Source organism: Sardina pilchardus, chromosome 15 (assembly GCF_963854185.1).
Source record: "Sardina pilchardus chromosome 15, fSarPil1.1, whole genome shotgun sequence".
NCBI lineage: Eukaryota > Metazoa > Chordata > Actinopteri > Clupeiformes > Clupeidae > Sardina > Sardina pilchardus.
Genome location: NC_085008.1, coordinates 1,435,981 through 1,448,480, shown reverse-complemented (window position 1 = coordinate 1,448,480; position 12,500 = coordinate 1,435,981). Strand labels below are relative to the sequence as shown.

Below are 12,500 nucleotides of genomic sequence, written 5' to 3'. Positions count from 1 at the left end.
AGAGAACTAAAGAACTAGCTGTAGACCTCAGCAGAAGAACTAGAGAACTATCTGTAGACCTCAGCAGAAAAACTAGAGAACTATCTGTAGACCCCAGCAGAAGAACTGAAGAACTAGCTGTAGACCCGAACTAGAGAACTATCTCTAGACCTCAGCAGAAGAACTAGAGAACTATCTGTAGACCTCAGCAGAAGATCTAAAGAACTATCTGCAGACCTCAGCAGAAGAACTAGAGAACTAGAGAACTATCTGTAGACCTCAGCAGAAGAACTAGAGAAATATCTGCAGACCTCAGCAGAAGATCTAAAGAACTATCTGCAGACCTCAGCAGAAGAACTAGAGAACTAGAGAACTATCTGTAGACCTCAGCAGAAGAGATCCAGAGAGGCAGCAGGTCAGGTAACACACACAGGTGTGCATTAGGTGAGAGGTCTGCACACAGGTGTGCATTAGGTGAGAGGTCTGCACAGCACACACAGGTGTGCATTAGGTGAGAGGTCTGCACAGCACACACAGGTGTGCATTAGGTGAGAGGTCTGCACACAGGTGTGCATTAGGTGATTAGGTGAGAGGTCAGCAAGGTGATCCGCTACCTCAGTGAGTCATCATCGCTCCGCATCGGCCGGAAGCGATCGCGCTCTTTTGAGAGACTAATGGTTAAAAGGTGTCATCACAGACGATCGCTCTCTCCTGTGAGACTAATGGTTAAAAGGTGTCATCACAGACGATCGCTCTCTCCTGTGAGACTAATGGTTAAAAGGTGTCATCACAGACGATCGCTCTCTCCTGTGAGGCTAATGGTTAAAAGGTGTCATCACACAGACTTGTGGTGACATATGTGGTTGAGTTCATGAAGTTCATGAAATCCCTGGTTATGGTGCGCCATTAGCCTTTAGAATTAAAGGACAAAATAAAACAGGTTCATTGTTTGGTTTACTTAAACGTTATTGTCTTACATACTGTATATCCTTATATAGATCTTAAAATAAAAAGATCTTAAATGTTATTGCCTTTATTTTAAATAAAATATTTTGAGATTTTCTGTCACTTCCTGCCTGACACTGTGACTGAAATTGATTTGGGTGCACAGACAAATGGTGTTTTATCTATTACACTCTCTCACACACACACACACACACACACACACACACACACACACACACACACACACACACACACAGAGGTTTATCTACACCAGGGCCCGTATTCACAAAGCATTTTATCTTACCACTAAGAGTACTCCTAAATCGCGCTAGAAGATTTTAGCTAGGAGTTTTCCCTTAAAAGTTATTCACAAAGCCTTTCAGACCTACTTTTAGTAAGGAGAAACGCCCACTCCTAAACTAAAACTGAGTCTTCGTTGCTATGGTTGACGTCATTACTCATGCACGAGCTTGATGAAAGTGACCACCTTGATTGGCTGGTGATTATAACGCGGGAATGATGGCAAAAACCTCCCCTACGATGACGAGTTGAGTGACAGGTATCAGGTCTTAGCTGGTGAGAATGCGTGCGCTATGTCGGACTGTGAAGGATGGAAGATGATGAATAAATGGGTATAGCCTAAATTAATAAAGAGTAGCCTAGGCTAAAGCAAATAGCCTAGGAGCATAATGAAACACGGACTGGAACAGTATATTTACAATATGGTTTAAATGAGTCTGTATGAAAGCATGAAGCCTACATTCGCGAAGAGGATAAACAATTTAATTTAATTTAGCCCTACAACGACACGTTACATTTAGTTTACATGCAGTGGTGTTTTTTTGATTGTCGGTGGCGTTATTGCATCTCTGAGTTGCAATGCACAATGATTCCCTCGCATGACAACTCCTGTAACTGCACGGTCATTTCACTACATCGCGACGTGAAATGCCACTAAAAGCGGTTTGTGAATAGGTCTTACTGAGTTAGGAGTCCTCTCGACTTCTTTTAAGCTGTCCTAGACTTAGGAGCTACTGTTAGGCTTAAAATACTTTGTGAATTACTTTTAGTGAGAAAAATTAGGAGTCCTAAAGTTAGGAGTGACACGCCCATTATTTTTAGGAGTTTCTCCTAAATTTGCCAGTCAGGAGCTACTTTTAGCCCTAAAATTCTTTGTGAATACGGGCCCTGGACCTTAGTGCGACTTATAGTCCGGAAAATACGGTACTCCAGACGAGGCTGGAGGTCGACCGGCGCTGCTCTGTCTCTCCCGCACCGACTTAGGATTTTGCTTTGCTTCTTCACTGCACCTCATTATACTGATTGCATACACTTTTATTTTCCAAGTTCAACTCCACTACTGACTTTACTTAAACTATAGTCGCCAGTATTCCCTTAATTATTTGTCCCAATGCGTCTACTTTAGATCTTTTTGAATTGAATATGTCATCTGCCTTTCTCAGAATAAGCTATTACGTCAGGCCTAGAATCGGGTATCGGTATGAGTATCGCACAAAAGTAGGCTAAACAACCTGAATGTTAACCAGCCCTTGGACGCACCTGTTTACGCCACGAACCAACCGTGCACTGGACAGAGAGAACGTGAGCGGCCCGTCCCAAACTCGTCTGCATGGACGTGCAGAGGGGATATCCCACAAAATTCTAGGCCTGACGTAATAGCTTATTCTGAGAAAGGCAGATGACATATTCAATGCAAAAAGATCTAAAGTAGACACATTGGGACAAATAATTAAGGGAATACTGGAGAGATATAGGTTAAGTAAAGTCAGTAGTGGAGTTGAACTTGGAAAATAAAAGTGTATGCAATCAGTATAATGAGGTGCAATGAAGAAGCAAAGCAAAATCCTAAGTCGGTGCGGGAGAGAATCTGAAACTGTGAATCTGAACAGTGCTAAGGTAGCATTTTAACGTAATAGCACCACAGGTATGTGTGAGCATCAACTGGACAGGCTAGCAAGCATTTGCTGATTGAAGACTAGAGTTCTAAACAGGGGAGACTGTAGCACTTTAGAGTACTAAACAGGGGAGACTGTAGCACTATAGACTACTAAACAGGGGAGGCTGTAGCACTATAGACTACTAAACAGATGAGGCTGTAGCACTATAGAGTACTAAACAGAAGAGGCTGTAGCTCTATAGAGTACTAAACAGATGAGGCTGTAGCACTATAGACTACTAAACAGATGAGACTGTAGCACTTTAGAGTACTAAACAGGGGAGACTGTAGCACTATAGAGTACTAAACAGGGGAGACTGTAGCACTATAGAGTACTAAACAGATGAGACTGTAGCACTATAGAGTACTAAACAGATGATACTGTAGCACTAGAGTACTAAACAGATGATACTGTAGCACTATAGAGTACCAAACAGGGGATACTTTAGCACTATAGAGTACTAAACAGATGAGACTGTAGCACTTTAGAGTACTAAACAGATGAGACTGTAGCACTATAGAGTACTAAACAGATGAGACTGTAGCACTATAGAGTACTAAACAGGGGAGGCTGTAGCACTATAGAGTACTAAACAGGGGAGACTGTAGCACTATGAAACTCTTGAATTTCCCCTTGGGGATCAATAAAGTATCTATCTATCTATCTATAGAGTACTAAACAGGGGAGACTGTAGAGTACTAAACAGGGGAGACTGTTTAGTACTGTAGCACTATAGAGTACTAAACAGAGGAGACTGTAGCACTGTAGAGTACTAAACAGGGGAGGCTGTAGCACTATAGAGTACTAAACAGGGGATACTTTAGCACTATAGAGTACTAAACAGGGGATACTTTAGCACTATAGTACTAAACAGGGGAGACTGTAGCACTATAGAGTACTAAACAGATGAGACTGTAGCACTATAGAGTACTAAACAGAAGAGACTGTAGCACTATAGACTGCTAAACAGGGGAGGCTGTAGCACTATAGACTACTAAACAGATGAGACTGTAGCACTATAGAGTACTAAACAGGGGAGGCTGTAGCACTATAGAGTACTAAACAGGGGAGACTGTAGCACTATGAAACTCTTGAATTTCCCCTTGGGGATCAATAAAGTATCTATCTATCTATCTATAGAGTACTAAACAGGGGAGACTGTAGAGTACTAAACAGGGGAGACTGTTTAGTACTGTAGCACTATAGAGTACTAAACAGAGGAGACTGTAGCACTATAGAGTACTAAACAGGGGATACTTTAGCACTATAGAGTACTAAACAGGGGATACTTTAGCACTATAGTACTAAACAGATGAGACTGTAGCACTATAGAGTACTAAACAGATGATACTGTAGCACTATAGAGTACCAAACAGGGGATACTTTAGCACTATAGAGTACTAAACAGATGAGACTGTAGCACTATAGAGTACTAAACAGATGAGGCTGTAGCACTATAGAGTACTAAACAGGGGAGACTTTAGCACTATAGTAAACAGGGGAGACTGTAGCACTATAGAGTACTAAACAGGGGAGACTGTAGCACTATAGAGTACTAAACAGTGTTTGTAGCACTATAGTATAGAGTACTAAACAGAAGAGACTGTAGCACTATGGAATCCACTGACTGAAAGGAACAGCTCTGCACTGCTCCATCAGGCCTGCTTCAGTGCTATAGCACATGTGACCAAAAAGAGTATCACTGTATTCTTTAACATTTTGACAGCTTCACGAGATATTTCTGCAATATAAAGGAGGTCAGAATTGACAAGTATCCAACATGCCTTGAAGACGGCATATAATTGAACAGAGAGGAATCAGCTGAGTTTAATAACAGTTTAATTACAGTTTAATTGAACTACATTGACTCCTCTGACTCAGTGTACTTATACTGATTCAACCCATCTAACCAAACTGCTTTGATTCCATTGCTATGACTGAAGTGGCTGAGCCAAAGAATGCTAACGGGTAACACACATTTATTAGACTCTTCTACCCTTCCTGTACCCACCATACTAGTCTTGCTACGCATAAACATCCCTTGATAACAGATAACAGTAATCAATGAAGTTCAACTGTCCTCAGACGTGTGTGTGTGTGTGTGTGTGTGTGTGTGTGTGTGTTTGATCTACCTCCATGTGTGTTAGGTGTTATGAGTCGCCTCTGTTGTGTCAGAGTTTCATAAGCTGTAAATGAAAGTGTGTTGTTGTTTTAACCTAAATCATTTTTCCATTCTCTCTCTCTTCATCACGTTCACACAGCCGCTCTTTGGAGCTGGGCAATTTACTTTCTACTTGATCTGTGTGCGTTGCTGTCACCTTTGCCTGGACTTAAACAAGTAGCTCTAACCTTGTTTCTACACTTGTGTTTCAGGATATTAACCTGACTTTCGCCAGATCCTGTAGTTCGCTGTCTGCTTCACACAAGGATCTGGGACTTCTCGATAGGAGATGTGAAGGGTTCAGATGCAAAAGCCTCTAAATCCGTCTGACCACTTTTCTTTTAAATGAGCATTTTGTATCAGGCTCCTATAGGATTTCGCCTACAAATCAATATTTCAGACCAGGAAGAGAATGGTATTTAGTGAGTTTTGAAGCTTAATTATTTAATTAACTTACACTATATGTGAAGAGCATTCACTCACCATCATTATCTCATTTTTGACAAAAAGTGGATTTAGAGGCTTTTGCATCTGAACTCTTCATGTATTTCCGAAGGCGGGTCGTTGTAAAACATCCTCGCATGTGATTTGATAAACCACTTGCCTGTTATCTTGAATGAAGTGCTAGGCTTCTTCAAGCTCTTGCCAAACCCGGTCGGAAGAAGAGTAAAAACATCCTTGCCACCAATAAATGTCTTCAAAACTATTCTCTGTTAATCTTTTAAAGAATGAATAGTCGATAGATTCGACAAAACGGTTGAAATAGCAGAATCAATGTCAGCACAAGACTCCTCGCTGCGTGCCGCCATTGTTATTTGAATCAAACACTCGCTTCGGCGCTCCTGATTGGTTGCTCATTTTTTGATCACTGGCAGGGGTTTGGATTGCCCTCGCGTCCAGACCCTTGTGTGGAGCTCAGCGAAACGCCTCTGGTGGAGCATGGCGGAACTACAAGGGTCTGGCGAGAGTCAGGCTATCAGGATATGGGACTTTTAGGCAATTAGAGGATGTAAAAGTTCATGAGCAGTTTCAGGGTTCTAATTCCATTTATCGTAAGTCACCCACACAGCTTGTGACACCATCATGACCACATATGAGGACTTTGAGTTTGAGACTTCATGCTGTTAGAATCATCTACAAATGTTACACTCTGGCCAAGGGATAGTTATTGTGTGTAGATGTCAATTGAGTTGTGAGGTATAGGGGCATATTTGGAGCGAGTTCAGGTAGCGTTGTTGTGCTCGGCCTCTGAGCGGGCCCGGCCGAGGGCCCCTCCCCCACCGACACTGTGGTTTGTGGTCAGCTGTTGCTCTCTAGACCTGACGCAAAGCAAGAAATGTGCTGACATGAGACTGCGCTGTCGGAGGAGAGAGTATGGGAGTGTGTGTTCTACTGAGCGTGTTGCTGTGTGCGCTTCTCACGGCGTCTCCAGTCAGAGGTAAGGCAGATGTGTGACAATTAGCGGAAACCTCTGGTTAGCTTATCAGCTTATGTTGGTTTCTATATACTACTGCTGTGTGTTAGATTCTACTGAAGATAGTGTGTTAGGTTCATACACACACACACGGATACATACACACATACACACATACACACACACACACTCCTGAAATCCAATCTTCGATGGCAATCTTCAATCAATCTAAGATGTTGTGCCATTGTGTTATTCAGAAGAATAGGCTTTAAAGAGACCCTATGCAACTTTTTCATAGTCATAAAATCGCTTAGAAATCGTTGTTTTGCTTGACTGACCAGTTTTATCCCGCCCCTAGTGTCCCTCTCCGCTATTACAACCTTGCAACTTTCTGATGAACGATCGTCTGCTGTTTACATCCGGAAGTCAGAGACGCGTAAGGAACAAGAAGAACCACGCTTGCAATTTATATATTTATATATAGCCTATATATGTATAAATATACACGCTAAAGCTGTCGGGGAAGCTCTGCAGAGAAATATGCAAGCATAAAACGAGCGAAAACGAAAAACGAAACCGAAACCAGAGATGAAATCGCCAATCCTGCATTGTTCCTCTTTAAGAATAGGAGATGATTAAGGATTATTATATATTATTTGGGTCACAGTATGTACTGTATTAAGACCAACTAATAGCAGCAATACACCTGGTGCCAGTGTTTGCTGTAGCCTACTTCAGTAATTATATAGGATTAATAAATACACACATAAATAGATCAAATTAGGATGAGAGATGATAATAATTAAATAGGATTAATAAATACACACATAAATAGATCAAATTAGGATGAGAGATGATAATAATTAAATAGGATTAATAAATACACACATAAATAGATCAAATTAGGATGAGAGATGAACTGAAGCTCTTAAAAGGATGAGAGGTAATGCATTGCATTTACCATATGACTCATTGGGGACAGTTTATTGTGTGACTCTCATTGGAGACCGTTTATTGCGTGACTCTCATTGGGGACCGTTTATTGTGTGACTCTCACAGGGGACCGTTTATTGTGTGACTCTCATTGGGGACAGTTTATTGTGTGACTCACAGGGGACCGTTTATTGTGTGACTCTCATTGGGGACAGTTTATTGCGTGACTCTCATAGGGGACCGTTTATTGTGTGACTCTCATAGGGGACCATTTATTGGCTATGTCCAGAAGTCAAGCGTGCACGCTGGATAGTACCTTCTTTCCAGTAGCATCTTATTTAGCTTGCTCCTCAGTATACGTCCCTACCTACATTTGGACAGCACTAGCTAGTTGGCGTCACCTGACTCGGGGAGGGGGGTGTGTTGACCATTTGCATGACGTTTGGAGCTTGACCTGCGCTGCGCAATGGATTATGGGATACCTGAGGGCAAAAAAGATGCATCGATGCACGCTTGGAAATCACGTCAAACGAAGTACCCAACTAGTGAGAGCGCTAGACTTTCGGACAGTCTATTCTGACGTAACTTCCAGAAAATGCACACTGCCCAGCGTGCGTACTGATGTTTCAGACACAGCCATTATTTGATTCTAATAGGGGACCGTTTATTGTGTGACTCTCATAGGGGACCTTTTATTGTGTGACTCTCATAGGGGACAGATTAATGTGTGACTCTAGGGGACCGTTTATTGTGTGACTCTCATTGGGGACAGATTAATGCATGACTGACTCCTGCCGTGTGGGGAGTGTTTATTTTATGCCTCTGACTCCCGCCGTGTGGGGAGTGTTTATTTTATGCCTCTGACTCCCGCCGTAGGGGACGGCACCTGCACAGCCCCTTCCAGCCCTGTGTGCTACAAGACCAGCAGGAGAGCAGACGAGGATTTCACATGTGAATGGACGTCAGCGGGGGACATGGGAGGCTTCTCACATACTCTCCACCTGAGGTACAGCGAGCTGCCACACACTTCACATTCATACTCATTCACATTCACTTTCACAGCAAACACACTTGCTTTGCACCAGCTAAGTAAATACAAATAAAAGAAGACATCTGAGTTGCACTAGTGTCCCTCTCCCTCTCTTACTTCAATTGATATCAGTAGATCATAAACAAGTATGCTCCGTGACACCTTTTGATATCAGTAGATCATAAACAAGTATGCTCTGTGACACCTTTTGATATCAGTAGATCATGAACAAGTATGCTCTGTGACACCTTTTGATATCAGTAGATCATAAACAAGTATGCTCTGTGACTCCTTTTGATATCAGTAGATCATAAACAAGTATGCTCTGTGACTCCTTTTGATATCAGTAGATCATAAACAAGTATGCTCTGTTGCATACCTTCTGACAGTTCCAGGCAGGCTACACCAGACACTGAACTGAAGCCTTCCATGAGGCCAGTTTCCCCTATGAGTCTTACACTGGTCACACTAGACTTTCAAACATTAAAAAAAATAGACCTGTCTTCCAAAACTATTTTTACACTCTCTGAACAAAACACTTCAGTTAGGTGCCTGGTTACTGTCTGTAAGTCATCCAAGGTCTCTGTTGTCTTGTTTTTGCTGAAGGAATGAAACAAAGGGAGTTGATGAGCAGATAACTGATTGTGGAAAACAGTCCTGCACACTGATATATGAGCCTGTGTCTACACACATCCCCCTGCTAATATGGGTGTCTGCTCATAGAGACAACATCAGCTGCTCCTCAGCCCACACCTCCATACAACTGGACCAGTCAGGTAAAGACAGCCTGGACTTCCTCTCCACTCCACTAACTCTATATTCTATATGTATCAGCTACAGATGTTTAACTCTCCACTAACTCTATATTCTATATGTATCAGCTACAGATGTTTAACTCTCCACTAACTCTGCTATATTCTATATTCATTATATTCTATACAGATGTTTAACTCTCCACTAACTCTATATTCTATATCTATCAGCTACAGATGTTTAACTCTCCACTAACTCTGCTATACTCTATATTCATTATATTCTATACAGCTGTTTAACTCTCCATTAACTCTACTATATTCTATATCCATAACTACAGATGTTTAACTCTCCACTAACTCTATATTCTATATTCATTATATTCTATACAGATGTTTAACTCTCCACTAACTTATACTGGACTCTATTCATCAGCTACAGATGTTTAGCTGGAGAGGTGTTCTGATGGGGTTAAGGTGTTCTGATGGGGTTAAGGTGTTCTGATGGGGTTAGGGTGTTCTGATGGGGTTAAGGTGTTCTGATGGGGTTAGGGTGTTCTGATGGGGTAGGGTGTTCTGATGGGGTTAAGGTGTTCTGATGGGGTTAGGGTGTTCTGATGGGGTTAAGGTGTTCTGATAGACTGCTCCTGTTTCAACCCTCAGTTAAATACCCTGCGCCTGAGATAAAAATATCAAGATCATCTATAGAGTTGCGCCTAGAGATGAAGAAGGCTGCAGACAACCAGGATGCGGACTATGAGATCAGATATAAGGAGATCAGAGGGAACAGCACCAGCCCATGGGCATACGTAAGGCACACGCACCTCCTATAGTGCCAAGACCTCCAGCATTCTTTTGTGATTTGTCTTTTTATTTTTTAATAATGATGTTTTTTCTGTCATTCATGGTAAAGGAGAAAACGACTGAAGGCAAACCAGGTGTGTGTCCTGCATATCACATTGGGTTATCTTAGACATGTTGACCTTTAAACCTGATACTTTCACAGACACTATATCCTGTACCAGACATCACACTCACATCCACAATAACCAGGGAACTGATTATCTCACCGCTGCTTCTCTCTTGTCCAGACGTCTTTCAGATGTCCGTACGGCCGGACGCCGCGTATGAGCTGCACGTGCGCCGCCGAGCGAGAGACGTGCGGCACGCGCTGTGGAGCGACGAGACCCCCGTCATCGTCCCCGTCCGTGAGTCGCGTCAAGCCGTATGGACATAACATAATCACAGCAGTATGGACATACTGTAGCATAATCACAGCAGTATGAACATAACATAATCACAGCAGTATGGACATAACATAATCACAGCAGTATGGATATAACATAATCACAACAGTATGGACATATCATAATCACAGCAGTATGGACATAACATAATCACAGCAGTATGGACATAACATAACTACAGCAGTATGGACATAACATAATCACAGCAGTATGGACATAACATAATCACAGCAGTATGGACATAACATAATCACAGCAGTATGGACATAACATAATCGGTAACACTTTACATTACAGATCGGTAATAAGTGGGTAATGTTGTGGTAATATGTATGCAATTTCATGGTAATAATGTTTTTAAACCACATATTACAAATAATTAATGTGTAATTTTTAGACAATTACTGTGCAATTACCATACAACAACAATGCAAATAACTTGGATTTAAGGGTAAAATAAAAGGGTAAAATAAAATGGTAATAACTGCTGTAAATATGTACTTACCGAAGCAATTAATATTTAGGATTTACTTACTGTGACATAATATGTGACCTGTTATCTGTTGTTATGATGAAATAAATTAGGTAATTTCACAATAACTATATGGTATCAGGGCTGTAAAATACTGTTTTGTCTTTTCGGTACAGTGGGGAGTTGTTGAAATCCTTTCGAAAAGACAAAACTGCATTTTACAGCCCTGATACCATACAGTTAATGTGAAATTACCTTATTTATTTAATCATAATAACAGATAACAGGTCACATTTTACCATCAAACTAACTACCACAAAAACTTTGACCATTGTGTAGTTGTGCCATAACACTTAAAAGTATGTCATTTAGTCTTTCATAGCACCATCAGGTTGGTATAATTACAGAAATAATATGTCACAATAAGTAATTCCTAAATATGTATTGCTTTAGTACATAAATAAAGTACATATGTACAGCAGTTATTACCATTTTATTTTACCCAAGTTACTCGCATTGTTGTTGTATGGTAATTACACAGTAATTGTCTAGAAATTACACATTAATTATTTGTAATATGTGGTTTAAAAATATTATTACCATGAAATTGCAAATATATTACCATAACATTACCCACTTATTACTGATCTGTAATGTAAAGTGTTACCACATAATCACAGCAGTATGGACATAACATAATCACAGCAGTATGGACATAACATAATCACAGCAGTATGGACATAACATAATCTCAGCAGTATGGAATAAAACACAATTACAGCAATGTGGAATAAAACACAATTACAACAATATCAAAACCATCTGAATTACCATCGTGAGCTGGGTAAACCAGCTGAAGGTATGTTTTCGCAAGAGTTTTGCTGGTCTAGCTGGTCAACCATAGGGTGGTCAAACAAGCTAACAAGCTAGTCAACCAGCAAACCACCTTTAGCTGGTCAGGCTGTTTTTTTCAGCAGGGTAGATTCACCTTGTCGTCATTGTACAAAGTACAAGTGTAGAGACAAAGGAAATGCAGTCAGGCTCTTCGGAAACGCTGTCAAAAGCGTGCCAAAATTCACTGTAATGAATGAAACGACCAAAATGACGACAAGACGCGAAAATTTGAGACTGTATAAAAGTTTTGTAGTTTCGTAGATCCAGTTTGTACACAAAAGATAGATGTCACACTTCTCCCAATTGCTGCCTAATTGTTCGAGCAAAGACATAAGATTCTTTATTGCCTGTAGCTATAAAGCTGTCTGTCTCTGTGATGCTGTGATTCTGGCTCTTGCTTGATATGAACCTGCAGCCAGTCCAAACCTATTGAGCAGTCAGAGAGCAAACAGGTTGCTGAACGTGGGAATGCAGTAATAGTGTGAGAATGGATTAAAGCAACTATGTGTCCACTGTACCTGCTGATGTGTTCCAGCACTTACTGAGCCCCCAGCAGTGACATGGAACACCACGCTGAACGAGGAGAAGAACGCTCGCACACTCACGCTAGCTTTGGAGGTGAGTGCATGTGTGACTGTGTGTGTGTGACTTTGTGTGTGTATGTATGTGTGTATATGTGTGTGCGTGTACAGTATGTGTGTGTGCGTGTACAGTA

General features: G+C 41.2%; 2 protein-coding genes across 6 annotated transcripts in view; both read left to right on the top strand.

The window, feature by feature from the left end:
• LOC134102188 (uncharacterized) overlaps positions 1 to 12,500 on the top strand; it is a 49,707-nt gene that overhangs the window by 21,545 nt on the left and 15,662 nt on the right. For 4 of the 5 annotated variants that reach the window (XM_062556211.1, XM_062556209.1, XM_062556210.1 and 1 more), the window contains one exon: positions 1 to 1,047. This exon is cut by the window's left edge and continues 793 nt beyond it. The gene's annotated coding sequence lies outside the window, so the exon portion shown is untranslated. Of the gene's footprint in view, positions 1,048 to 12,500 lie in introns of those variants that run through there. The other variant, XR_009941492.1, reaches the window with a different exon arrangement.
• The window catches only part of LOC134102333 (uncharacterized), a 20,083-nt gene continuing 13,997 nt past the window's right edge, over positions 6,415 to 12,500 (top strand). The window contains exons 1-8 of the mRNA XM_062556412.1: positions 6,415 to 6,481; positions 6,816 to 6,893; positions 8,267 to 8,396; positions 9,144 to 9,196; positions 9,836 to 9,981; positions 10,086 to 10,110; positions 10,264 to 10,380; positions 12,321 to 12,403. Coding sequence (XP_062412396.1) covers positions 6,418 to 6,481; positions 6,816 to 6,893; positions 8,267 to 8,396; positions 9,144 to 9,196; positions 9,836 to 9,981; positions 10,086 to 10,110; positions 10,264 to 10,380; positions 12,321 to 12,403 — 696 coding nt within the window. The 5' untranslated portion in view covers positions 6,415 to 6,417. The remainder of the gene's footprint in view (positions 6,482 to 6,815; positions 6,894 to 8,266; positions 8,397 to 9,143; positions 9,197 to 9,835; positions 9,982 to 10,085; positions 10,111 to 10,263; positions 10,381 to 12,320; positions 12,404 to 12,500) is intronic.